This window comes from Urocampus carinirostris, chromosome 5 (genome assembly GCF_059441175.1).
Source record: "Urocampus carinirostris isolate Australia breed hairy pipefish chromosome 5, RoL_Ucar_1.0, whole genome shotgun sequence".
NCBI lineage: Eukaryota > Metazoa > Chordata > Actinopteri > Syngnathiformes > Syngnathidae > Urocampus > Urocampus carinirostris.
The window spans coordinates 46,723,284-46,750,490 of NC_142353.1; the positions used below are offsets into that span (position 1 = coordinate 46,723,284).

Consider the following 27,207-nt stretch of genomic DNA (forward strand, 5'->3'; position numbering starts at 1 on the left):
GGGTCTACTATAGCGTAGCTATGAGCAGTGTCTGAAACTCCTGACAAAAAGTTAGCGGACACCATTGGTCGGACGACTCTGGAAAGTTGCCTGCCCAGCTGTAAAGTTGCCACAACTTGAAAGACAATAAGACAACTCATTGCAAAAAAAACAAAACAAAACATTGTTGCAAAGTATTAAGGATTGATAATCAGATTATATAACACAACAACATTTTCAAATGAAGTTTATTCTAAATCTACTTATAGCAATCATTCCATGTATATGACATCTGCCATCCGTATGTCCCTGTATTAACTTATCTTCATTCATGCAATGTTTTATACCATCCACGTGAACTCCTCTTTCCACGATGCTTTTAATGTACGTTTATGTTTTGTAGCGTCATCAATTATACTAGCTTCTTTTGAATCTTTCTTCTGGGGCTGAGGTTTTGGCTCGATTCCTAACCACTTCTCCATTTTTATTGTGTTCTCTGTGCGTCTACCTTGAAAAATGATATGCAAATGCACGACCTTAGAACGTTCGGGAGAGTCCGGAAGCAGGAAGTTATTCGATGCAGGCTTCTGATTGGCTGCCGATTATGCAAATTGCCAAACCGAACGAAGATTTCGAAATCGGAAGTAAGCAAACGTTTGCGTTGCGTCGTCTGCTACAAGCCCCGTGAACTCCTCTTTTCACGATGCTTTTAATGTACGTTTACGTTTTGTAGCATCATCAATTATGTTAGCTTCTTTTGAATATTTCTTCTGGGGCTGAGGTTTTGGCTCGATTCCCTAACCACTTCTCCATTTTTCTCGTGTTCTCCGCCATCAGTATGTACCTGTATTTACGCCACCTGAACTCCTCTTTCCACGAGGCTTTTCATGTACGTTTACATTTTGGAGCGTCATCCATTTTGTTAGCTTCTTTTGAGTCTTTCTTCTGGGGCTGAGGTTTTGGCTTGATTCCTCACCACTTCTCCATTTTTCTCGTGTTCTCCGCCATCAGTATGTACCTGTATTTACGCCACGTGAACTCCTCTTTCCACAATGCTTTTCATGTACGTTTACGTTTTGGAGCGTCATCCATTTTGTTAGCTTCTTTTGAGTCTTTCTTCTGGGGCTGAGGTTTTGGCTTGATTCCTCACCACTTCTCCATTTTTCTTGTGTTCTCTGGGCGTCTACTTTGGAAAATGATATGCAAACGCACGACCTTATAACGCTCAGGAAAGTCTGGAAGCACAAAGTTATTCTATGCAGGCTTCTGATTGGCCGCCGAGGATGCAAATTACCAAACGAACCGAAATTCCGAACGAAGATTTTGAAATCGGAATAAAGCAAACGTTTCATTTAAAATAAAAGTATAGAATAGTTGTTTTGAAAGTTGCAATTTTGCCCGACGACGTGTATGAAAAGAAAGTCCAAACAGAAGCGCGACAACCAAGCACTTGTTTGGCAAGCTACAATTACGGATCACTGCAATTTCAGCTGTAAAAACCTGTTGTGCTTTTAGAGATTTTCCCTTGCGTTTTCTCCATTGTCATCGGGAGAATGCGGGCCGCTCGCATCCAATTTTACGGCAATCTTCGCTTTTCCATCCACGTGAAAACATACACTGCATAGTTGTAGCTTAAAGGGACAGTGTGTCATATTGAGTGCCTACCAGTGGTACAAAAAAAGTTGATTCAGTAAAAACAAAAACCATCTATTTGGGGAGCTTATATTCCCTTAACGGGAAGTGGCAGGAGTCAAGAACACACTCACATTCACCAACCATTCATTCTACCTCGCCATATTCCTCCATCATTTAGTTACAGCTTTTAGTGTCTTCCCCTTTTAATTCCATTCAGTTTCCTACAGAACACATTTCTCGGCGTTCCTCAATTCGAATTCCTTGTTATTTGTCGATATTTTTTTTTCAGTTTTGAGAAGATGGTCAGCGGAATGTACATGGGGGAACTCGTTCGACTCATCCTCGTGAAAATGGCTAAAGACCAGGTTCTGTTCCAGGGCAGGACCACGGCCCAACTCCTCATGACGGGAAAGTTCCTAACCAGCTACGTTTTTTCCATAGATAGTGACAGGTGAGTTTGGTTTTCCTTCTCCTTTTAATTCCTGTTGTCTTTGTTTTGCACTCTTCTCAATTCCCCATGTGTTTTTCGACTGGGGTCCTCTGTAGTCACAGTCTTGTTCCACAGACAGACTGAGGAGATCATGTCTTCCTCATGCCATGAGGCTCTTTAACTCCGCCCGGTGGAGTAAAAGCCCACATGAAACCCCCACCCCCACATTTGCAGATGACCCTATTTTTATGACACTATGTATTTTATGTAGCACTGTTTAAATACTCTATAGCAAAACGTTATATTGGGTATTTTTGTATTCTATATCTTTTATTTTATTTTTAACACAAGGATACTGCTGGAAGTGTGAATTTCCCCGCGGGGATGGATAAAGTATCGATCTATCTCTATCTATCTATCTATCTACTGTATCTAGCTATCTATCTATCTATCTCTATTTATCTATCTACTGTATCTATCTATCTATCTATCTATCTATCTACTGTATCTATCTTTTATCTACTGTCTCTACTCTATATCTATCTATCTATCTACTGTATCTATCTACTGTATCTACTGTATCTATCTATCTCTATTTATCTTCTGTATCTATCTACTGTATCTATCTGTCTATCTATCTCTATTTATCTATCTACTGTATCTATCTAGCTATCTATCGATCTATCTATCTATCTATCTACTGTATCTACTCTATATCTATCTATCTACTGTATCTATCTATCTATCTATCTACTGTATCTACTCTATATCTATTTATCTATCTACTGTATCTATCTACTCCTGTATCTACTGTATCTATCTATCTCTATTTATCTATCTTCTGTATCTACTCTATATCTATCTATCTATCTACTGTATCTATCTATCTCTATTTATCTATCTTTTGTATCTATCTACTGTATCTATCTATCTACCTACCTACCTAATTTGTTTGAATTGTCCGCTTACGATGTAATAAGTATATCATGGGTAAGAGTCCAAATGAAATGTAATATTTGCATTTACATTAAAGATTAAAGGGACAGTATGTCATATTTATTGCCTCTTAGCAGTACAAAAAATCCATTTAAATACTAGGCAAAAATCCTTGAACTACTATACCGATGTTAAACTTAATTAAAAAGAAAAAAAAATCCTGGGTGGAGAAATTTGTTTTTCTTTTACATAACGGAACCCCTACCAAGAAGTCGCCACCATGTTTGTTTGGTATCGTGCTGCTACGCTGTACTTTTTTGGCACTGGTTTTCGACGGCATTAGACATGCTGTCACAGTCTTGTTGCACGGACAGACTGAGGAGATCATTTCTCCCTTATGCCATGAGGCTCTTGAACTCCGCCCGGGGGAGTAAATGCCAACATTTGCATATGACCCTATTTTTATGACAGTGTGCATTTTATATAGCACTATTGAAATACTCTATAGCAACACGTTATATTGGGTATTTATGTATTCTATTTCTTTATTTGATTTATTTTTCAACACAAGAATACTGTTGGAAGTGGGAATTTCCCTTCGGGGATGAATAAAGTATCTGTCTATCTCTCTACTACAAGGGTCAGGGAGCTATGGCTTGCGAGCCATATATAGCTTTTTTCAGGGATAAAATGGACCTATTGCACATTTCTCTTTGGCGTTCCAAAGTCAATGAGTTTGGTCCATACGAAGCTGAAGTTATGATAACGAGGTATATGTTTATAGGGTACCGTATTTTCCGCACTATAAGGCGCACCTAAAAGCCTTTATTCTTTTCAAAAGCTGAGCATGCGCCTTATAATACAGTGCGCCTTATATATGGCTCAATATTAAGTCGCAAAGTCTTCCAACTAACTTGCAGCCGCCGACTCGATTTTCCCCCGAACGCCAGGTAGTACGCGGTGTATGCTGGGATTTATATACCGGCGTTTCATTGGCTAACCAATGTGTCAATCATCATTTGAATCAGTCACTATTGGCTAAAGTTATTCGGAGGTCAAGGGGCGGATCCTTTTTATCATTTACAGGCTCGTATAGGCTAAGGGGCAAAACAAAGCCTGCAATTGGCCGAAAAAGATGTGTCAATCATCATTTGAATGGATCACTATTGGCTAAAGTTATTCGGAGGTCAAGCGGCGGATCCTTTTTATCATTTACAGGCTGGCCTAGGCTGAAGCGGCAAAACAAAGCCTGCAATTGGCCGAAAAAGATGAATGTGTATAGCACGTGGTTGACGGCATACAGAAAGCATTTTTTACTATTCTGTATTTGTATTTTATTCTCCTGGATTTACTAAACTCACGGATATAAGAGGACCATGGCTGCACATTATTATCGAACACAAGGACTTCGGTGAGCTACTCCGGCTATATATTTTCCCTGTATCCTGTTTCAGACTGAACTCGATGTTTCTGTGATAAGCGGTGCAGATAATGGATGGAATGGAGTGCCTATTTTTAAATTCAACTCAATTCCAAGTGTTTATTGTCATATGCGCAGTAAAGTTGCGAGCGAAAAAGAAAATAGAAACTAAGGAATGGTTGGCATTTCTTGAATCCCAAGACTTTAACCTTCCGAATGATGGAACGATGCATTTGAGTGACATAGTACAGACACCGCATCCGCACGTGTTCTCGACACGTATTTGCGTCTTTGCAAGCTTTGGGAATGTTAAGGGGGTAATCAGTTGGACTGAACCATCTGACTGTTTTGTTCACGTTCCCATTGTAGCGCCTTATAATCCGGTGCGTCTTATGTATGTCAAATATAGGACCAAAAACTATTTTTTGGGGGGTGCGCCTTATAGTGCGGAAAATACGGTACTTTCTTAACTGTGGTTGCAGCCAAGTTGTCACGGCAACATACCCCGTTTTGACAGTAGGTTGCTAAGTGACCCTTTAAATAGAAGTTCATTCCACTATTTATGTTCACCGCTGAGATACTTTCGGATTGGAAATGCACTGAGCAAACTGTAAAGAAATAAAAACGCCAGCAAAACCACGATGAGCAATTTAATTGTGCGAACGGTAGAGGCACTCCCTCGTTCAGTGGAGTCTGCGCCGAAGGTATAGATGTTTGCATTATTTTGTGCCATTTTTACAAAATAACTTTGCTTGCACCTTGTTTTAAAGCATTACTTATGACAAAAATGACAGTGGGAATGAGTCTCAACACTTTAATGTAACTGGAGAGAAGAGACAAATTTTAAGTTTTATATTCGTTTGCCCTGCCCATCCCTTAGAACGCAGGTGTCAAACAGGCGGCCCGCGGGCCAGATCAGGCCTGCTAAGGGATTGAATCCGGCCCGCGAGACAACACTCACAGAAGCTCAAGAGAAAAATGAGCTGCAGGTTGAAAATATGTGCACTTGATGTTGCCAAAGCCAGGTGCCTCTCACAAAGACACTACTTGTATTTATTTCTCTCCCTCTCTTACTCTCTGTCTCTCTTTCTCTCTCTCTCTCTCTCACCACCCCTTTTCTCCTACTCTCTGTCTCTTTCACTCTCTGTGTCTCTCTTTTTCTCTTCCTTTGTTGCTCTTTGTCTCTTTCTCTCTCTGTGTCTTTTTAACTTCTTTTGCTCTAACTTCCTTTTTTCCTTTTCTCTCTTTCTCTCTTCCTACCCTTCGCGCTTTCTTTTGTCTTTTCTCTCCTTCTGTCTTTCTATTTCTCTCTGGATTTCTTTCTTCCTCTCCCTTTTCCGCCTCTCTCACAACTTTTTATTTGTTTCTCACGCTCTCGCCCTTGCTCTCTTTTTCATTCTTTGACCCGCCCTCTCTCTTTTTCCCTCCCTCTTTCTCTTATTTCTTTCTCTCTCTTTTTCTTTCTCTTGAATCTACTAGTCCGACCCCCGACAGAATGTTTCTTCTATGGTGTGGCCCCCGAGTTCAAATGAGTTTGACACCCCTGCCTTGGAACATGTCCTTACATCCTACTATCCTTTCACAAGACCTCTCCACTCATTCCTATCACCAACAAGAGCTCTATCTTCCACTAGATTTCGACCTCTTTCCTGCAGTGCATTCATAACACCATCCATCCACGTCAATGGCGGCCTTTCTGTTGGTCCCCTTCCATTGACTTCTGCTCTGTAGATCCTCTTCAACATTGGCTCCTCATCCATCCTCTCCATGGGTCCAAACCAACCCCTCTTATTCACACGCTTGCTCAGTTCCACTACTACTCCAGTTTTGTCTCTCACAATTTCATTTCTCAATCTATCCAATCTTGTCACTCCGGTGGCAGTAGCTCAGGAGGTAGAGCGCTCGTCTTGGGATCAAGAGATCGCAGTTCGAATCCCGGCTCCTCCGTGTTACATGTGGAAGTGTCCTTGGGTGAGACACTGAACCCTTAAGCGCAGCTTAGAAGAAACACTGTTCCCGAACCCCTGCTTTAATAGTTCTGCAATATTATGACCTCTAAAGTAATTTACTCGGGATTGCATTCACTCAAATGGGTCAAACGGAACAATCTGTGATTCATTTTTGAAACGATTTCTTTCCTCTATCCATCTGCAGCAACGAGGAAGGTTTAAAAAGTGCCGAAAATGTGCTCCGATGTCTCGGCCTGGATCCGACCTTAGAGGACTGCTCAGCCACTCGGATGGTGTGTCAGGTGGTGTCCACAAGGGCGGCGCACTTGTGCGCTGCCGCTTTGGTCGCGGTCCTCCGGCAAATCAGGGACAACAAAGCGGCCGAGAAGTTGAGGACCACCATCGGCGTGGATGGATCCGTCTACAAAAATCATCAAGAGTAAGTTACCGTTCCCATCAACATGTACCCGGACTATAAGTTGCTTCGGAGAAGGGCTGCAGCTAACATTTATTTTCATAATTGATGAACTGGTAGATTTATTTTTTTTATCAAGTTCCTCCTCTTTAGAGATAGATACTTTATTCATCCCCGTAGGGAAATTCACAATTCCAGCAGTATCCTCGTGTTGTTTATTAACAGATGAACAGGATGGCCTCGGGGTGCTGTGTTGTAATTTAGCAACAGCAAAGTGGATGACTTCCCACGCTAGGCCAAAGGTTCCTTGCAGCAGATGGCAATCTTTGTGCCCAGGGTTACACCGCCTCGTGATCACATAGATAACGAGTCCGCCTACTCTCGGGTAGCTCCACGTTAGCGTCCGGGATGCTAGACGTGGGCCACGTTTCCGTAAAACACAGCGAACTACATTCCCTGTACGCTTTGATGTTTTTCACCAGCACAGCCAGTTCGTCAGTCTTATTTGGTAGAGAGGTCACATTTCTTATGAATACGGACGGTACCGAAGACTTATAACGCCGCTAGCCGCTTGGGTAGCTCCGGCTCTGCATCCACACTAGGGCCCCCTCATCACGCCGGCACGAGAGTTCTTCAGGGCAAGGAGTCGATTCCTCGAATTAACGCGTCAAAACCCATGTCCATAGGATAGAAACTTATCCAAAGTGTAGTTGTCAAACGGGACGAAAAACACAGGAGAGAAGCAGACACATAAACAAAACAACAGTAAATCAAAACAATAAATCACAAAAAGAGCGAAATAACACGGAGCTGCTGTAAAGGCTACCGCTGGGCACAAAGATTTCCTTCTGCTGCAGGGACTTCGAACTTTTGGCCTAGCATGTGACATCATCCACTCCGCTGTTGCTAAACTACAACACAGCACTCCGAGGCCATCCTGTTCATCTGTTAATAATCAACACAAGGATACTGCTGGAAGTGTGAATTTACATACGGGGATGAATAAAGTATCTATCTATCTATCTATCTCTCTATCTATCTTTTTATCTCTCGCTATCTCTTGCTATCTCTATCTCTCTCCAACTATCTCTTTCTATCTATCTCTCGCTCTATCTTTCTCTCTCTCTATCTCTTGCTATCTCTATCTATCTCTCTCTCTTTCTCTATCTCTATCTCTCTCTTTCTCTTGCTATCTCTCTCCAACTATCTCTTTCTATCTATCTCTCTCTCTATCTTTCTCTCTCTCTATCTCTTGCTATCTTTCTCTATCTATCTCTTTCTATCTATCTCTCTCTCTATCTCTTTATATCTATACCTTTATCTCTATCTATCTCTATCTGTATCTCTCTAAGTTGCACCTGACTATAAGCCGCATGTGCCTTCATTGAAACATGAGATTTTTATAAAGAAAGACGGTACACAGAAAGAGTTTTAACAATACACGGTACTTTAACCCCTTAACGGCGGGCCCCTGGACTTTTAAATAAGCGTCTCTATGATGTCATCGGTCACTGAAATGCGTCATGACACATATCATTGGAAAAGCTTTTCCATAATGGGGGGTCCGTTCACGCTGGTGTTATCCATGCGTTTTTGTCGTACAAAGTAGGTTCATGATGCATTTTAAGACGTGTACCACGTGCAAGAAAATCCGTATGGAAAAATTTGTCAATGATGGCTACCGTCCGGTATACACCGACTATCACGGAACGGCAAATCGATCGAGTCAAATGAGTTTGCCGCGGTAGCCTCTATCTCTGTATCGTTTTTTTTCGTTGCAAAGCGATCGGTTGGATGCTACTGTGCGCATGCGTCTGCCGCCTGGGGATTTCCCATCATGCATCATTCCGTGGTACAGTGGGACCTCGCCACTTCGCGGTTCCACGTTCGCAGGTTCAGAGCTTTGCGGGTCTAAAAAAAAAATAATTAAATAAAATAATTAAAATAAATAAATATATATATATATATACATATATATATATATATATATATATATATATATATATATATATATATTTTATTTTATTTTTTTTAAGCATTTTTGAAGGGGCGTCGCTACTTCGTGGTTCCCCGTTCGCGGCTTCAGAGCTTCAAAGGTCTAAAAAATAATAATAATAAAATTAAAAAAAAAAAAAATTAAAATAAAGAATTTAAGCATTTTTGAAGGGGCGTCACTACTTCGCAGATTTTCACTTTTCGCGGGTGGTTTTGGTCCCCATTAACCGCTATAACCGAGGGATTACTGTAGTTGTGTCGTGAAAGGAAGTCCGTCTCTTTTTAGAGAACCGGCTTTTTCGGCTCAACTCATTCAAGTGAACCGGCTCTCCAACGGCTCACTTGCTTTGATGCATTCTATTACGAATGATGATGTTGGATAAAGAAGTTAAGAAGAAAAGCAAGTATAAAAGGAGAAATTGAAAAAAAGATAGGTTTGTGGTGATCCCTTTAATCGGTATATTACCAACAATAATTTAATGCAGAAAATGAATTCATAATTTGAATTAAGAAAATTCTACTTAATTCTATTTGCATGTATTTTTTCCTTCTACAGTGAAGGTCCAAGCGACTTCATTTTTGAACTATTTTTTTATAATAAACTTCATTCAGGTCGAGCAACTCACAACAAAATGTTCATTAATAATATATATGATATAACTCTGTATACATTGGACTTTCAGTACAACTCTGAGTCCTGCCACGTGCAAAAGTTTGCCGATGACACTGCGATCGTGGGATGTATCAGAAGTAGGCAGGAGGAGGAGTACAGGAAATTGATACAGGACTTTGTCCGATGGAGCGACGCAAACCACCTGCACCTGAACACCACCAAGACCTGGGAGATGGTGGTGGACTTCAGGAGAACTAAAACTCACCCGGTTCCTGTAACCATCAAAGGAGAAGGTGTAGAATTCGTCCAGACCTAGCAATACCTGGGTGTGCAGCCGGACAACAAACTGGACTGGACTGCCAACACAGAAGCTCTATGTAGGAAAGGTCAAAGCAGACTTGACTTCCTCAGAAGGCTGGCTTCCTTCAACATCTGCAAAAAGCTCCTGAAAATATTCTACGAGACAGTTGTGGCAAGCGCCCTCTTCTATGCGACAGCGTGTCGGGGAGGCAGCGTCATGAAGAAGGATGCCTCTCGTCTCAATAAACTGGCGAGGAAAGCGAGCTCTAGTTGTGGGCACAGAGCTGGACAGCCTGACAACAGTAGCCGAGAGACGGGCACTGAAAAAGCTGCGGTCGATCATGGACAATTCATCGCATCCACTAGCACAGCATTATATCCAGACAGAAGAGCAGCTTCAGCGACAGACTGCTGTCACAGTCTTGTACCACGGAAAAGACTGAAGAGATCTTTTCTTCCTCATGCCATGAGGCTCTTAAACTCCACCCGGCGGAGTAAAGGCCCTTATTAAACCACACCCCCTATATTGCATATTACCGTACTTTTATTGCAGTGTGTATTTTATGTAGCACTATTTAAATACTCTACAGTGGGTATTAGCACGTTATATTGGGTATTTATGTATTCTATAGCTTTTATTTTATTTTTCACCACAAGGATACTGCTGGAAATGTGAATTTCCCTGCGGGGATGAATAAAGTATCCATCTATCTATCTATCTATCTATGTACAATATAACATGCTAAACTACAGAAATGAACATGTTTGAAAAAAGAATATGGTGTAAGATTATTTTGTATTTTTTAACACAGTTTGTTAGGGCGTGGAGCCCTGGAGCGCGACAGGTATGCATATATTCCACCTGTCTCACTCTTACCTTGAGAGCCTGGGCGCCATTAGCCGCATCGTTGCATCAGTGAAGCGTAACGAATTGTTATCTATTTTTGACTCGTCGTAGGTTTTCTCGGAGGCTTCACAAGATGGTGCGGCGCCTCGTGCCGGACTGCGACGTGCGTTTTTTGAGGTCGGAGGTCGGGAGCGGAAAAGGCGCGGCCATGGTAACGGCCGTGGCCTTACGTCTGGCCGCCCAGAAAGCCGAACGTCAACGTCTCCTCGAGTCGTTGCGCTTGAATCGGGAGCAGTTGATGGAAGTCAAAAGGCTCATTAGTCAAGACATGGAACGCGGCTTGTCCAGGCAAGCTCGTCATCAAGCTAGCCTCAAGATGCTCCCCACCTTCGTTGGGGCCACGCCGGACGGATCAGGTAGATTCTGCATACCGAAGGATTTTATACATTTGACTATAAAGAATTTTATACGATTGAATACAAGTCACATTTATGGAGTGCAATGAAGATTTTCACCGAGTAGGCTTAAATTCAATGACAGGTCACGCCGGTCCAAATGCAGATTATTTTGACAAGGGAATTTGCATAACAGGACTCTGACGGAGGACGGCAGGTGATGTTTTGAGAACAAGGCCCTGATGACGTGGAAACGCTCCGTGTTGTTTTTGAGTTTTCCAGACATCGCGACGCCAAGGTTGGGCTTCATTGGCACGCCCATGGGAGGAGTGGGCACACCATCTTGCGAAAAGGCGTGGGCCGAGTGTAAAAAGCTGGAGGACTTCTGGAGACCTGTTAGCAAAATTCCCTAGTCAAAATATTTTGCATGGGCCTCAAATTATCATCCTAGGGGCTGCAATTGGCCTCCAGGCCAGGAGTTTTAGACCCCTGACACAAACCCTCGACTTGGTGTACTGTCTAACTCTTCTATCGTTTTAGAGCAGGGTGATTTTTTGGCTTTGGACCTCGGTGGTTCCAGTTTCAGAGTCCTGCTGGTGCGGGTGCGAAGTGACAAGACTCACGTCGACATGCACCACAAAAACTACAATATTCCACAGGAGACGATGCAGGGTACAGGAAAAGAGGTAAAGAAAAAAATCTTTTTAAACCCTTTTTAATTAGTCTAACTAGTCTCGTTGGCATCTCTCGCAAGCCTTTTCTGAAGTCCTCTAGCTTTTTTCTCTCGGCCCACGCCTTTCCGCAAGATGGTGTGCCGACTCCTCCCATGGGCGTGCCATGTCAAGTCATGTTTATTTGTGAGGCCATTGATCACAAGAAGTCACGAAGGGCTGTTCAAACTACAGACTATTATGACAGCATCCCCTGATCTAAAACCTACATGAGGGCAAGGAAAAACTCAAAACCTATAAAATGTAGGTCATTCATAAACTATACAATATAAGTGTGTTTAAAGCCTAGATTCAAGCAGTTCTATAGAGGTTGCAGATCAAGGAGCCAAAATTCAAAACACACTTAAGGTGGCGGGCCAACCAGGATAAACATTTATTGAACACACTTTAACTGAATGTTTTTGGAACATAAATAGGAATAAAAACAGAGAAGAATATTAAATTTAAACCTTAAATTGCTTATACAGTATTTATTATTTTGCTGTAAATAAAATTATCTCGTTAAATTATATAACTTAGAACTTAACTTAACATTAAAATAACATTCAAATTCCTTTGCTCCTATGTCAATGTATATATGAAAAAAACGGAAATATCCCAAAAGATTTTGCTCTCCTTAATATATCTCCTGTCAAAAGTAGAAATATGAAAATGCTACACAAATTATTTTGTATAAACATTCTGAGAACAGGGAGCCTGATGTGCTTACCTTTGGCGCAGATGGAGTAGGGCGAGAGATGGGAGGGAGTGCTTGCACTTTTTGCATAGCTCCACCCATCCCTCCCACTCGCCCAATCAAATAACTTTAAATTCTCTTCCGGTGTTTTGGCGTATTTACAGTTTGTTCTGTGGATTTCATCATAAGGTATCTGAACACTGAACACAGATTATAGAGTGAGCTTTTATAGAAAGGATTCTTTAGCGTTGTACAGCCAAAACATTTTTTTTTTTTTTTTTGGTGTGACACCTTGACTGTAAATTGTAGTGAAAAACGTGCCCTATATATATGCTGCGAAGTACTGCTATCAAATTCAGTTTTGGTTTGGCCACGCATCTGAACAGGATTAATAATAATTAAGTTTTGAACGAGATGGAGAAAATTTGCATGCAATTCAATTTGTACTCTTAGAAAGAGCCATATCTGGCTCGCGAGCCATAGGTTCCCGACCCCTGGTATATAGTATAGTATACGTCATATATGAAGGAATAGGTAGAGTGACTAAAACGTCAGAATAGGATGTCCAGGGATGAGACGGCGTTGTTCATATTGACGGGCCATCAGGGATTTCAGTTAGGCCAATCAACCTGACATGCATGTTTTTGGAATGTGAGAGGGACACCCTGAACTGGTTGCCAGCCAATCGCAGGGCACACGTGGACAGACAACTCACTCGCTCAGTCACACCTAGGGACAATTTGGACCGGCCAATTCACCTGGAATGCATGTCTTTGGAATGTGGGAGGAAACCGGAGTGCCCGGAGGAAACCCACGCAAGCATGGGGAGAACATATAAACTCCGCACAGTAAGGCCGGTAGCTGGATTTGAACCCACGCAGGAGGTTCCCATGACCTTAGAACTGTGCCGCACACGCGCTAACCACTGCGCCGCCGTGCTGCCTTGAATCTGTTTTCCTAAATAAATATTTAATATGCTCCTCTTTAGTCAAATATTGAAGTTTTGGAAATATGAAATATAATGCACAGAACAACACAATATTCTATAATATAACCCCCCCCCCCTCTAAAAAATTCCAAGTGTATGTCAATTAACTTGACAATAAACAAAAATGCCTGCAAATATGTAAGATACTCTTTTTCTATCACCTTATCCAAAGATCATATTATATTCAGACTTCCATCCATCCATTATCTGCGCTGCTTATCCTCAGTAGGGTCGCGGGGGTGCTGGAGCCCATCCCAGCCATCTTCGGGCAGTGGGCAGGGGACACCCAGGACAGACAGTTCGCTCGCTCATTCCCACCTAGGGAGATTTCGGTTAGGCCAATCAACCTGACATGCATGTTTTTGGGAATGTGGGAGAAAACCGGAGTGCCCGGAGGAAGCCCACGCAAGCACGGGGAGAACATGCAAACTCCACACAGGAGGTTTGATCTCATGACCTCTAACTGTGCTGCACATGCATTAACCACTGCGCCGCCTTGCTGCTGTTCAGACTTGTCATTTGAAACAAAAACAAAGAGCAATACATATTATTTTATGTTGAAATATGGGAAACATTCCCAATATGAAAATGATATATAACATCCTCAGGAACCTGCCCATTGTGTGGAGTCTAACATCTTATTATTATTTTTTTTTCTTTATTATTCTCCGGGTTTTTTTTCTCAACTTCTGCAGTACTTTTTGTTCCTTCAAAAATGGTTACATTTGTTTCACGACGAAACAGTCAAACTTCAATAAATCGAAACGTTCATGCAGATTGTGTGTGTGTATGTCAGAACCAGAACAGATACAGAACCCAATCGCGTGACGTTCTCACACAAGCCTTTATTTTACGGGAAGTGGGGAGTCATGCACGTTAGGCAGCGCTGTGGTGTGGAATGATAGGAAGCCAGAGATTGACGAGATCGATACCAGTTGAGCGAGTTGATATCGGACAGATGGGGTCGATACTGGACAGGAAGTGACATACAGAATAGATAACGGATCAGGATATCAAAAATTCACAGGAGAAACTAGACGGGAACGAAAACTTGAGAAAACAAAAAACGGGAAAAAAACAGGCGGAAACTAAACTGGAACACGAAATTAAACAGGACAACAATAAACGGGAACAATACCGGACTGGAGATATCACAGTAAAACAGGACCGAGTCAGAACCCACGTCTTGCTGGCCAGAGGTTCGTTGACGGACTGACAAAGGAAGAGTGGGAGCACTGAGCTTAAACAGATGGAAAACCAATCTCTCAACGAGCCTCAGCTGGCACCACACGGGCGGGGCCAATTGGGCGCCCCGGCAACCGTGACACTCACGGGCGGGGCCAATTGGGCACCACGGCGAGCGTGACACACACGGGCACGGCCAATTGGGCGTTATGGCAACCACGACAGTGTAATGATGCAATGTTCAATAAAAAAAATATATTTTCATAAATGTTAGATAACTTTATAAAAATGTTCTTAGCCCCCTCTGCCGGACCAAAGTGGTACTACAACTCTCAGCGTCACAACGAAATCGTGTGCTCTCGATTCAACGCGGCCCATCAAACACGTCACGAAACGAATCGACAATCTGATGAGTCGCTTTTAATAATCGACGAGTCGTGGCAGCTCTGGTTTCCTGAAATAACCCATGGGCTCACAACCCCCATCCTCTCTAGTTCAGCTGTTGTTGCTCATCCTCCTAATGCCTCGCCTTCCTCCCTCACATGACGAAAACATGTTTTTTCTTGTCACGCGAACAGAATCATTTCCATGAGAATAGCTGTAATGGGATGAGGCTCGGATCCAAAGCTAGTCTGTATAAAATCAAGATCTAATGATCCGGCATGTCAAAGCCTTAACAATCATGACATGTTTTTGCATGCACTCTTGATTTCAGTGGATGTTTTTCCTTGCCTTTTATATATTTCATTGGTTGCTATTACTTTTTTTTGAATGAATGAAAACTCTATTCAAACATCCAAATAAAAACAGAACAAAAACTACTCAACAACAAACCAAAAACAAGAACTCAACACCAAAATAACGTTATATAACATGTTGGAAAAGGGGTAGTCAGAAGCAAATGCTTATATTCCCTTCCACTTCATCTTCCCCATTAAATACACCAATAGGAATAATATTAATAACTAGACAATTCCCGCGGCAATTGTAAGAGTTGTGATTGATCTGGAAGATGATCCCGGCATGGATATATAACCCCGGTTGTTAGCATTATGAGTTAGCATAAAGTTTTTAACCCAGAGAGATGTTTCTGTCATTTTTTACTTGGTTCGTGCCAGAATTATTGCCGTTGTTATCACTTTCTGCATTAAGTTTCGACTTATTATTGACACTGAAGAAATGACCAATTTTGTGTTGATTTTCTTCTATCACGAACTGTTTTTTTGGAGGCATACTTCTCTTTCACTCGACAACAACCACCACAACAATAACGTAATCTCGGAACAACGAGATCTCATTTGCCGAGATCGGCTTGCGGACGAAAACTCGAACCGCGAGACCAAAACAACAATGGCGTATCTGCCTGACGAAAAGTTCAGTGCGGTAAATCTTTGTTAAATAAAAGTAATCGGGTAGTAATGACAATTTTGTGTCAAAAAAATTGCGTCCCCAGCAAAAATGAAGGGACCTGGGCAAACGAGAACACTGTGTCTGATCTTGTCATGTAAATTGTTCCAAAGTTTGACTCCGCACACAGACACACACATCCTTTTCCTAGCGGTTCTCACCTTTGGGATTATGAATTCACGACAGCCCCTTAAATTATCATTTCCCTCTTTCCGAATGAATACTAACTTTTTAATACCACAAGCAGTATATGAGGAGTTCTTCAAGTGTTCACACAGTTTAAATAGTGTTTTTTTAAATTGTACTCAATATATGTGTGTTTCTTTTCTCAGCTCTTTAGCTACATCGTAGACTGCATGGCTAACTTTTTGGAAAATATGGGACTGAGAGGAGCATCCTTGCCTTTGGGATTTACATTTTCCTTTCCCTGTCACCAAAGTAAACTGGAAGAGGTGAGTTTGCCTTTCAGAAAAGAACGAATTTGACTCTTTGGAAAGTATTATGCAGTTACAATTACACAGTTTACTGGTTATAACACTGTGTATATCTCTTTTTGAGAGACTTTCACAGATTTTTGGAGCTACTTAGCACTCTACCATTGATGTCAACTTGTAAAGGACAAACAGGGAGGGAGACCGGGTCTAGTACTATGTGTTAAGAGGCATGTGTGGCAAAAACCATGTATTACTTGCAGTTAATGCACTATATGTCCAGTCGTTTGGCCTAGAAATGTAACAATTTCAATTACAGTATTTCATGACGTAGTGGTTTTCTTTTTTTTTGATATTCATTTTCCTCGTGCTGGGGTTTTTGAATTTTCTCTTGCCCTCATGTCGTTTTTAGATCAGGGGATGCTGTCATAATAGTCTAATCCGTGGTCTGTGCAGCCCTTTGAGACCCGTTGTGATTAAGGGCTATACAAATAAATATAACTAACTTAACTTAAAAGCAGGGTTGGGTAGGGTTACTTGAACTGGATTACTTTCAATGACTTTTGGATTACTCCGATACCAAATATGCTCATAAAAGACAAAAGAAACTAAATAGGAATCAAATGACTCAATTAACGGAATCCATGGAACGGCAAAAATGATGTCGGCAAGCTGTTTGGATTGATTTTCATTTTGTTTCCGTCGCATTTGATGTTCGTTTTGCCGGAGATCAAAGAGATCAAAGCCAGGAGAGAATGCTTACCACGTGTTGTGAGTCAGAATTGTATTCCTATTTAGTTTCTTTTGTCTTTTATTAGCGTATTTGCTATTGGAGTCATCTAAAACTCATTGAAAGTAATCCAGTTAAAGTAACCCTACCCAACCCTGCTTAAAAGAAATTCTCGATTGTCATACCCAAAAAGTAGAAGAAAAAATGTCTTGTAACAGCAGCAATGAAAAAGTTAAGTTTATTTGTTTGGCCCTTAGTCCCTAGAAGTCTTAAAGGGCTGCACAGACAACAAACTTGGACTATTTTTCCACCATCCCCTGATCTGAAACCTACACGAGGGCAAGGAAAAACTCAAAACCTAAGCATGAGAAAATAAACGGGCCGCACATGAAGTCATCCCCTTCCAGGATGACCAGGCTTTAATGGATGATGCAAGGGTATCAACATGAAATGTCGATCTTTCATAAGCTAGAGTTGTAAACCTCAATTTATCCACAGAGATCAGGGTAGAGCATTCCACAGCACCGGAACCCGGATGGAGATTGCTCTCAAACCTGCGGATTTCTTCTTGGCTCTTGGGATCACGAGGAGACCGGCATTTTACCGAGCAAAGGCACATAGCAGGCACATAGGGAAAATGAAATCTGGATGAGGGGGGAAGTAGAGATAACATTGTTAGCTTCTAAAATGTGGCCCTTTATAGGTAAAGTTGTAGGTTGAGCATAGGGTTATTTTAACTGGATTACTTTCAATGACTTTTGGATGACTCCAATACCAAATATGCTCATAAGAAAAAAAAAGAAACTAAATATGAATATGAAATGAAAGGAAAATGAAACGATCTGCATTTATATAGCGCTTTTCAAGTCAATGACTTCCCAAAGCGCTTTACATTGTGCTTCACATTTCCCAGTAGCGGCCGTGATCTGTGCAGCCATGTAAGGCGCTAACCTGCTTATTGGGGGTTCAGTGTCTTACCCAAGGACACTTCGGCATGTAACACGGACAAGCTGGGATTCGAACTGGGATCCCTTAATCCTAAAACGATCGCTCTACCTCCTGAGCTACTGCCGCCCCAAAAAAACTCTAAAATAAAATGATGACTCACAACACGTGGTAAGCTTTCTCTCCTGGCTTTGATCCCTTTGATCTCCGGCAAAACGAACATCAAATGCGACAGAAACAAAATGAAAATCAATCCAAACAGCTTGCCGACATCATTTTTGCCGTTCCGTGTGTTCCGTTACTCCTCAAGCCTGCACAAAATGGAGTCATTTTACTCATATTTAGTTTTTTTTTTGTCTTTTATGAGCAGATTTGCTATTGGAGTCGTCCAAAAGTCATTGAAAGTAATCCAGTTCAAGTAACCCTACCCAACCCTTGTTGAGCGGTAGCACAGCACCAGTGCCCGAATGGAGAAGCAAAACAATTGCAGAGACAAAATGAACTACTAGTACTTGAGTTTTATACAAAACTCTCACAACAGAGAGAGACGCTTCACAATCGCATCCTAAAAAACAAAAATGGCAATGACTACGTTTTCACACTATGTTCCGTAAAACGTTCTCTTAAATATTGCGCACGGAGTTCATTCGATGGAAATCGGGATCAACGCGTCATCCACTTTTTCAAACATCAAGTTTATTCGCAAAGTGACTTTTTTTTTGTACATTTTCTCTTCCAGGGCATTCTTCTGAAATGGACAAAAGGCTTTAAAGCGAGCGGTTGTGAAGGACACGACGTTGTTACCTTACTGAAGGATGCCGTGCGATCCCGAGGGGTTGGTACACAAAGTATTCCTTTATATCCCGAGGTGCTTCTATTTGAACGTCTCAAATGTTTTAGGAACCTTTCGTTGCCTGCTCAAGGTAAACGCTTTAACTTTTAAAAAAAAAAAGCGTCATTCCTTTTTTGAATGGCTCCCATTGAAAATGCTCAACTTTTCCTAGATTTTTTCTCAGAGTTCAAAAGAAGCATCAATGCACACTAAGAATTCTCCAAAGGTAAAATCATCATTTCGGGCGCTCTGTTTACAGAGTGAAATGATGTAAAATCACCCCATAATTGTATTTATTTTTGATGTCGGCCATTCCACAAAATAGTCTATCTATCTACCCTGGTCATATCCCTGGAGAGGGGTGACCGACAGCAAGACAAACGCATACAATAACAAAGAAAATTAAAAAAGGGAAAAAGTAGCAAAAAACACAGACAAAAATTTTCCGGGAACCAGGGCCAACCCAAATGCTCAAACACTTCGACACCTAAGTCGGTCATGCTTTCGTCCCTCCGGATGAAACGGGACACAAGAAAGTGACCGTGTCACTCTTTTGTTCAACAGCAGCATCTGACAGCTTTCGCTGGTTTACCCCAGCTGTATCACACAGGTGCCCTGCCCGCCCCACTATAATTTTACAACACCTCCAGTGTTCATTTGAGCTGTGAAAAGTGACGGGTCCCGGGGACTCGCATGCTGAAAAATCTATGGGTCCCAACAGAGATCTATAGCTCCCCAAAATTTTGTCTTTTCCAGGTTGAAATTGTAAATCGGCGACAAATATATAAAGAGATCTATAAATCTATATATTCATTCAGTTTAAGCATCACACTTAATTGGTAATACAAAGCAGTTTTAGATTTTTCAGTTCACAAAAATATTGTAGATTATACAAAATACTGAAAATACTGCCATCCACTTAACTATCTTTAGCAGTGAAAGCATGGCCAAGTCTTCTTTATGATGTCGTATCCGTTCATACTTGCCTCTCTCTTCCGGCAGAAACAGAATTTCCATAGCTAATTTGTGGTTTTCATTGTCGTTGTGCCGATCCAATGTGCTTTTCTGAAAGTTTGTATTGTGAAATAACTGATGCGATCCAGTTTTTTTGTCACGCTGGGTGCATGCATCACAGAACATGTAGCCTCTATTATCATCCTCCTCATAGCGTAACCAGGAATATAATTGAGTCCATTTTGGCAGAAAAGTCCTTTTCTTGCTAGGAGTATTCTTTTGTGTATCTTTCGTCGAATCGTTCGCTTCGACACGTGTGTTTTCCTTGCCTTTACGGTCTTCTGAAAAATTTCTCTGCCTTTTTTTTCGTGCCGGAATTATTGCCGTTGTTATCACTTTCTGCATTATGTTTCGACTTATTACTGACACTGAAGAAATTACTAAATTGTTATTGATTTGCACCTAATACCAACTGTTTTTACGGAGGCATACTTCTCTTTCACTCGCCAACCACCAAAACAATGACGTCATCTCGAAGCAACGAGATCTCGTTTGCCGGGATCGGCGCGAGACCAAAACAACAATGGCGGATCTGCCTGATAAAAAGTTTGGAGTGCAGTAAATCTTTGTTTAAAAAAAAATAATCTAATAATCGGGTAATAATTGTTGCGTCCCGGGTACGCATGTTGATTTGAGACAAAAATGATGCGTCTAGGACGCGGGCAAGCCAGAACACTGTATATATATATATATATATATATATATATATATATACCAGTATATATATATATATATATCGAGTAGCAAGGTCTTGCTACTAAGGCAAGCAGTCATTCTGTGCACAATTTTACATAATATTTGGTCATGTAGGTATGAAAAAAGCAAAACATGTCCAAAACTTGACATCACGTTACATTTTGCTGAGTTTCCGGCAATGCTAAATTACTTTTCACTTTTGAATGAATTAACTCATGTACGATGGCCTACAAACGGCATTTGTTTTTACAATTCTTTCACAAGATTTCCATTTCTTTTTTTTACTGATATCTTTTGTCGCATAATATTAACATTTTGGGGGCTTATTTTGTCGGTTGCACGATACAGAACTGTATTTAATCACTTTTTTTTAGTGGAAGTTCAATGTTGGCAACAAGATTGACATGGTATCATTGGAAATGATTTGAATGCAACACAAATTTTTTCTTCTTTATCCTGTTTTTTTCCATTTTTAAATTCCTTTAAAAAAAAAATCTCATTGTGTTTATTTTTTCCTAGCTGTATCTTTTTTCTTTTAGTTCCCTATTTACTTAATTCCTTTGTTTGTTTCTTTTTTTCTCAGCTTTTCACTACTTTTTCATTTTGGTATTTTTTTCTTTTTTGTTCTATTCCCCCCTTCCTTTAAGTCATTTTGTGCATCATTTTACATCATATTTGGTCATATAGGGATGAAAGAAGCAAAAACAACCTGAAGAGCCGTTTAGTGAGCCGAGCCGAAGAAGCCGGTTCTCGAAAAACTGACTTTACTCAACTTCGTTCGACTTCGACCTTGAGTTCAAAATACCGCATTTAGGACACAACGTCAGTGGAACCCGTGTATTTTGACCTTCATGCACTGTAACTTTGACTTCATTGGCTTCTTAATTAGCAATTTGGTGCCCTGATTTTTGTGAGCTGGCTAGATTTGCTCTACGGCCTAGAGAAAACAGGAAACATCCTGTTCCGGGCATTCCTCATAAAACACGTGAATGACATGATGCCACAGGAAAATGGTGCCCCTCTGACCTGTGAGGTTATGGGATCCGACCAACCACCCTGGAATATGACTATTACAATTTCGCCTACAGGGGGAAAATCTAGTCAGCGGTTGCTTGCCTTAGTAGAGAGACCTTAAGACTCAATATTGATCCATATACAAGGACTTTAGCAGTGTCTGAAACTCCTGACAAAAAGTTAGCGGACAGCAGGGGTCGGACGACTCTGGAAAGTTGCCTGCCCAGCCGTAAAGTTGCCTCAACTTGAAAGACAACAAGACAACTCATCGCAAAAAAAACCCCAAAAAACATTGTTGCAAAGTATCAAGGATTGATCATCAGAATACATAACAGAACAACAGTTTAAAACTAAGTTTATTATAAATCTACTTATAACATTCATTGGATGTTTTCCATCTGCCATCCGTATGTCCCTGTATTGACTCCTCTTCATTCATGCAATGTTTGCTACAAGGCACGTGAACTCCTCTTTCCACCATGCTTTTCATGTACGTTTACCTTTTGTAGCGTCATCCATTTTGTTAGCTTCTTTTGAATCTTTTGAATCAAAAGGTGTTGGCTTGATTCCTTACCATTATCTGTACCGCTTGTCCTCAGTAGGGTCGCGGGGGTGCTGGAGCCCATCCCAGCTATCTTCAGGCAGTAGGCAGGGGACACCCTGAACTGCTTGCCAGCCAATCACAGGGCACACGGGGACAGACAACTCACTCGCTCATTCACACCTAGGGACAATTTGGACCGGCCAATTAAGTCAAGTCATTTTTATTTGTGACGCCCTCAATCACAAAGAGTCTCAAAGGGCTGCACAGGTTATTGCACAGACTATTATTTCAGAGTATTATGACAGCATCCCCTGATCTAAAACCTACATGAGGGCAAAGAAAAACTCAAAAACCTCAACATGAGGAAAATGAAGAAACCTTGAGAAGGGACCGCACATGTGACCTGACACGCATGTTTTGGGAATGTGGGAGGAAACCGGAGTGCCCGGAGGAAACCCACGCAAGCACGGGGAGAACATGCAAACTCCGCACAGGAAGGCCGGTAGCCGGATTTGAACTCATGACCTCGGAACTGTGCCGCACACGCGTTAACCACCGCCCCGGCGTGCTGCGCTGATTCCTAAGCACTTCTCCATTTTTTTGGTGTTCTCGGTGCGTCTACTTTGGAAAATGATATGCAAATACACGACCTTATAAGGCTCGGGAAAGTCCGGAAGCAGGAAGTCATTCGATGCAGTCTTTTGATTGGCTGCCGAGGATGCAAATTGCCAAACGAACCGAAAATCTGAAATTTTGAAGATTTCGAAATCATAAGAAAGCGAACGTTTGATTTGAAAAAAAAAAAAAAATCTTTCGGAGGGTTTTTTTGTTTTTCCTCGAAAAAGTTGTCGACCACACGGGCGGAGGCGTCCGGGCAGACCTTTTTTTCAGACACTACTTTTAGGTGCGCCTTATAGTCGTAAAAATACGATAAATGACATGATGCCATCAGTATTTCTATTTTTCCCCCCCCCCACCCATTATCAACCTCACTCGTGGAACTGGTTGGGCAGTGTTCTAGAATACAGCTGCATCTGAGATGTTTCCCCTTAAAGAATATCTTAAGGCAGTAAATCTTCATTATTTGGGAGAGCAAACATGTTTCTCCTTAATGATGAAGAATCAACTCATTTTTTTTTAAATAGCGACACGCTTTTCTTAAACTCCTACTCGAATCGACACATCGGGTCAACACCAATGTTCCCTGTCATTTTCCACGGGTGTGAGCGTTGACACAAAGTGGGTGAGCAACGCTTGAAACAACAGTGAGCAACGGCAATCCCGAGTGTGGCAACTAATTCATTATCAAACATGTCCAAAACTTGACATCAACTTACTTTTTGCTGAGTTTCCGGCAATGCAAAAAGATTTTTCACTTTTGAATAAATTGACTCATGTACGATTGCAAAGGTTGCAGGGCCTAAAAACGTCATTTGTTTTTACAACAATTCTTTCACAAGATTTCCATTTCTTTTTTTTCCTGGTATCTTTTGTCACATAATACTAACATTTTGGGGGGCTTATTGAGTTGGTTGCATGATACACAACTGTATTTAATCACAGTGGAAGTACAATGTTGGCAACAAGATTGATTTGGTATCATTGGAAATGAATGTTTTTTCTATTTTTTTAATTCCTTTAAAATAATCTCATTGTGTTTATATTTCCTAGCTATTACTTTTTTCTTTTTGTTTCTTTCTTTTCTTTTTTTTCTGGCTTTTTTTCTGAATTTGTCCTTCTTTTTTCTTTTCCTTTTGTTTCTTTTTTTCTCAGCGTTTCGCTACTTTTTCCTTTTGGTATTTGTTTTCTTTTTTGTTCTACCCCCTTACTTTAAGTCATTTTGTGCACAATTTTACATAATATTTGGCCGTGTAGGGATGAATGAAGCAAAAACAACCTGAAAAGTCGTTTGGGACCCGAAAGAGCCGATTCTCTGTAGTGAGCCGAGCCCAAGAAGCCGGTTCTTGAAAAACTCTATCGACTTTACTCAACTTCGACCTTGACTTCAAAATACGACATTTAGAACTCAGCGTGAGGGGAACCCGTGTATTTTGACCTTCATGCACTGTAACTTTGACTGCATTGGCTTCTTAATTAGCAATATGGAGCCCTGATTTTTGTGAGCCGGCTCGATTTTCTTTTGCGCTGAGAATGTGCGAGCAGTGCGCGATTGCGCACGCGCGCAGCTTAGAGGGAACATTGGTCAACACACGGGATTTTTTTTCCGACGACGAGACGAGCTGAGATGGGTTTTGTCGAGTGGGGATCTGCACAGCGAGTGTCGGGCTGTCATCCGAAGCCACCCGCCGAGCGGCATTTGCCACGGGATATGGAATAGAGCGTAGGATATTATAGAAAAGGCACGTTTGGGTGAGCTCCTGTTTAGGTCTAAATCTGGATTTACAAAAAAATAACAGCTCGGAGGATCTTCTGTCGGTCAAACTGTCCTCAGCGGAAATAGGAAGGAATGAAAATCTTTATTCGAACATTAAAATCAAAACAGAACGAAAACAATAACTCAACAACAAAATAATGAGACATAATATGTTGGAAAAGGGGAAGTAAGAAGCAAATGCTAATATTCCCTTCCCCTTCATCTTCCCTATTAAATACACCAATTGTGATAATATTAATAATAACAGTTATGATATAACAATAGCAACAATAACAACAAAGTTAACTATAGTTCTAGACCACAAGTGTCAAACAGGCGGCCCGCGGGCCAGATCAGGCCCGCTAGGGGAATGAATCCGGCCCGCGAGACAACACTCAGAGAAGCGCAAGAGAAAAACAAGCTGCAGGTTGAAATATGTCCACTTGATGTTGACAAAGCTAGGTGCCTGGAACAAAGACACTGTACTAGTGTTTCTTTCTCTCTCCTCTCTCTCTTTCTTTACCCCCTTTTCTCCCTCTCTGTCTCTGTCTCTTTCACTCTCTGTGTCTCTATTTTTCTCTTCCTTTGTAGCTCTTTGTCTCTTTCTCGCCCTGTGTCTTTTAACTTCTTTTGCTCTAACTTCCTTTTTTTTCCTTTTCTCTCTTTTCTCTTTCTCTCTTCCTACCCTTCGCGTTTTCTTTTCTCTTTTCTCTCCTTCTGTCTTTCTATTTCTCTTTGGATTTTTTTTCTTCCTCTCTCTTTCTTTTTCCTCTCTCTCACGACTTTATATCTTTTGTTTCTCACGCTCTCTCCCTCTCTCTTTCTTTGTCCCGCCCACTCCCCCCTTTCTCTCCCTCTTTCTCTTATTTCTTAATCTCTCTTTTTCTTTCTCTTTAATCTACTAGTCCAGCCCCCGACAGAATGGTTCTTCTATTGTGTGGCCCCCGAGTTATAATGAGTTTGACACCCCTGTTCTAGACGAACTATTCCCAATTTCTCATATCACTCATACCCGATTTTCTTCATCTCTGTATTCTGCCAGTAATGTTTTTTTTTTTGTATTTAAATTTGAAGAAGTGAATATTTTGACATTGTTTGATCCCATCTTGTAAATTGTTGCAAAGTTTGACTCCACACACAGACACACACATACTTTTCCTGGTGGTTCTCACCTTTGGGATTTGGAGTTTATGAAAGCCCCTTAAGTTATCATTTTTCAAATGATGACTCACAACACGTGGTAAGCTTTCTCTACTGGCTTGGATCTCTTTGATCTCTGACAAAACGATCGTAAAATGCGACAGAAACAAAATCAATCCACACAAATGCAGCTCCAGACTTTCTGTGCGAAGTTTGTATGTTCTCCCCGTGCTTGCGTGGGTTTCCTCCGGGCACTCCGGTTTCCTCCCACATTCCAAAAACATGCATATCAGGTGAATTGGCCGGTCCAAATTGTCCCTAGGTGTGAATGAGCGAGTGAGTTGTCTGTCCCCGTGTGCCCCGCGATTGGCTGGCAACCAGTTCAGGGTGTCCCCTGCCCACTTCCTGATGATTGATGGGATGGGCTCCAGCACCCCCGCGACCCTACTGAGGATAAGCGGTGTAGCTAATGAGATGAGATGAGCTTGCCAACATCATTTTTGCCGTTCCATGTAATCCATTACTTCCCAAGGCTGCACAAAATTTTGTCATTTTATTCCTATTGAGTTTCTTTTGTCTTTTATCAGCATATTTGGTATTGGAGTCATCAAAAGTCATTGAAAGTAATCCAGTTCAAGTAACCCTACCCAACCCTGACCCCCCCTGTATACAGTACACCATCTAGAATACAGGTAGAGAAAGAGAGAGAGAGTGAAATTCATGTTATAACACAAAAAAAACAACCGTCAAATATGTTGTCTGTTTACAATAACAATTGAGGGTCCAGAACACTGTTCTACCGAACAATTTACCTGCGAACAACCAATTATCGTTATCGGCTTTTAAAAACAACGGACACTACAATTAGCTAACGTAAATTAGTCCGTCGTTTTGCGCAACTAATTAACATTTATATAATTTCTATTTCTGGGGGTTTAAGATTACCGTAATACCTGTACATGAATAAAGTTGTACCATACCATATAGAAAATGGCTGTAGAGAGATGTTCTTCTCTTTTGTTCTTTATACAGTGTTCAGGTTCTCCCGCGTCCTAGACGCATGATTTTTGCTGGGGACGCATCGTGTCAAATCAACGTGCGTCCCCGGGGCGCAACCTTTTTGCCACATAATTGTCATTATTACCCGATTACTTTTTTTTAAACAAAGATTTACCGCACTCCAAACTTTTCGTCAGGCAGATCCGCCATTGTTGTTTTGGTCTCGCGGTTCGAGTTTTCGTCCGCACGCCAAGCTCGAGTTCGAGTTGTATCGTGAAAGTCCGTCTTTTTTGACTCAACTCATTAAAAAGAGCCGGCTCTCCAACGGCTCACTTGCTTTGAGGATTGATATTACGAATGATGTTGTATAAAGAAGTTAAGAAAAAAAGGAAGTATAAAAGGAGAAAATAAAAAAAAGACAGGTTGGTGGTTATCCCTTTAATCGGTATATTACCAACAATAATTGAATGCAGAAAATGAATTCAAAATTTGATGATTAAAACTGAATGAATATATAGATTTATATATTTTTTTTTATTTATTATTATTCAGCCAGTATCAACCATCAACATGATATCTACCAGAAA

The 27,207-nt window shown here is 41.2% G+C and overlaps 1 protein-coding gene across 1 annotated transcript in view; it reads left to right on the plus strand.

Moving 5' to 3' along the window:
• hk2 (hexokinase 2) overlaps positions 1-27,207 on the plus strand; it is a 71,255-nt gene that overhangs the window by 23,012 nt on the left and 21,036 nt on the right. The window contains exons 8-13 of the mRNA XM_088337016.1: positions 1,904-2,065; positions 6,555-6,788; positions 10,631-10,935; positions 11,455-11,600; positions 16,234-16,353; positions 18,747-18,842. Coding sequence (XP_088193142.1) covers positions 1,904-2,065; positions 6,555-6,788; positions 10,631-10,935; positions 11,455-11,600; positions 16,234-16,353; positions 18,747-18,842 — 1,063 coding nt within the window. The remainder of the gene's footprint in view (positions 1-1,903; positions 2,066-6,554; positions 6,789-10,630; positions 10,936-11,454; positions 11,601-16,233; positions 16,354-18,746; positions 18,843-27,207) is intronic.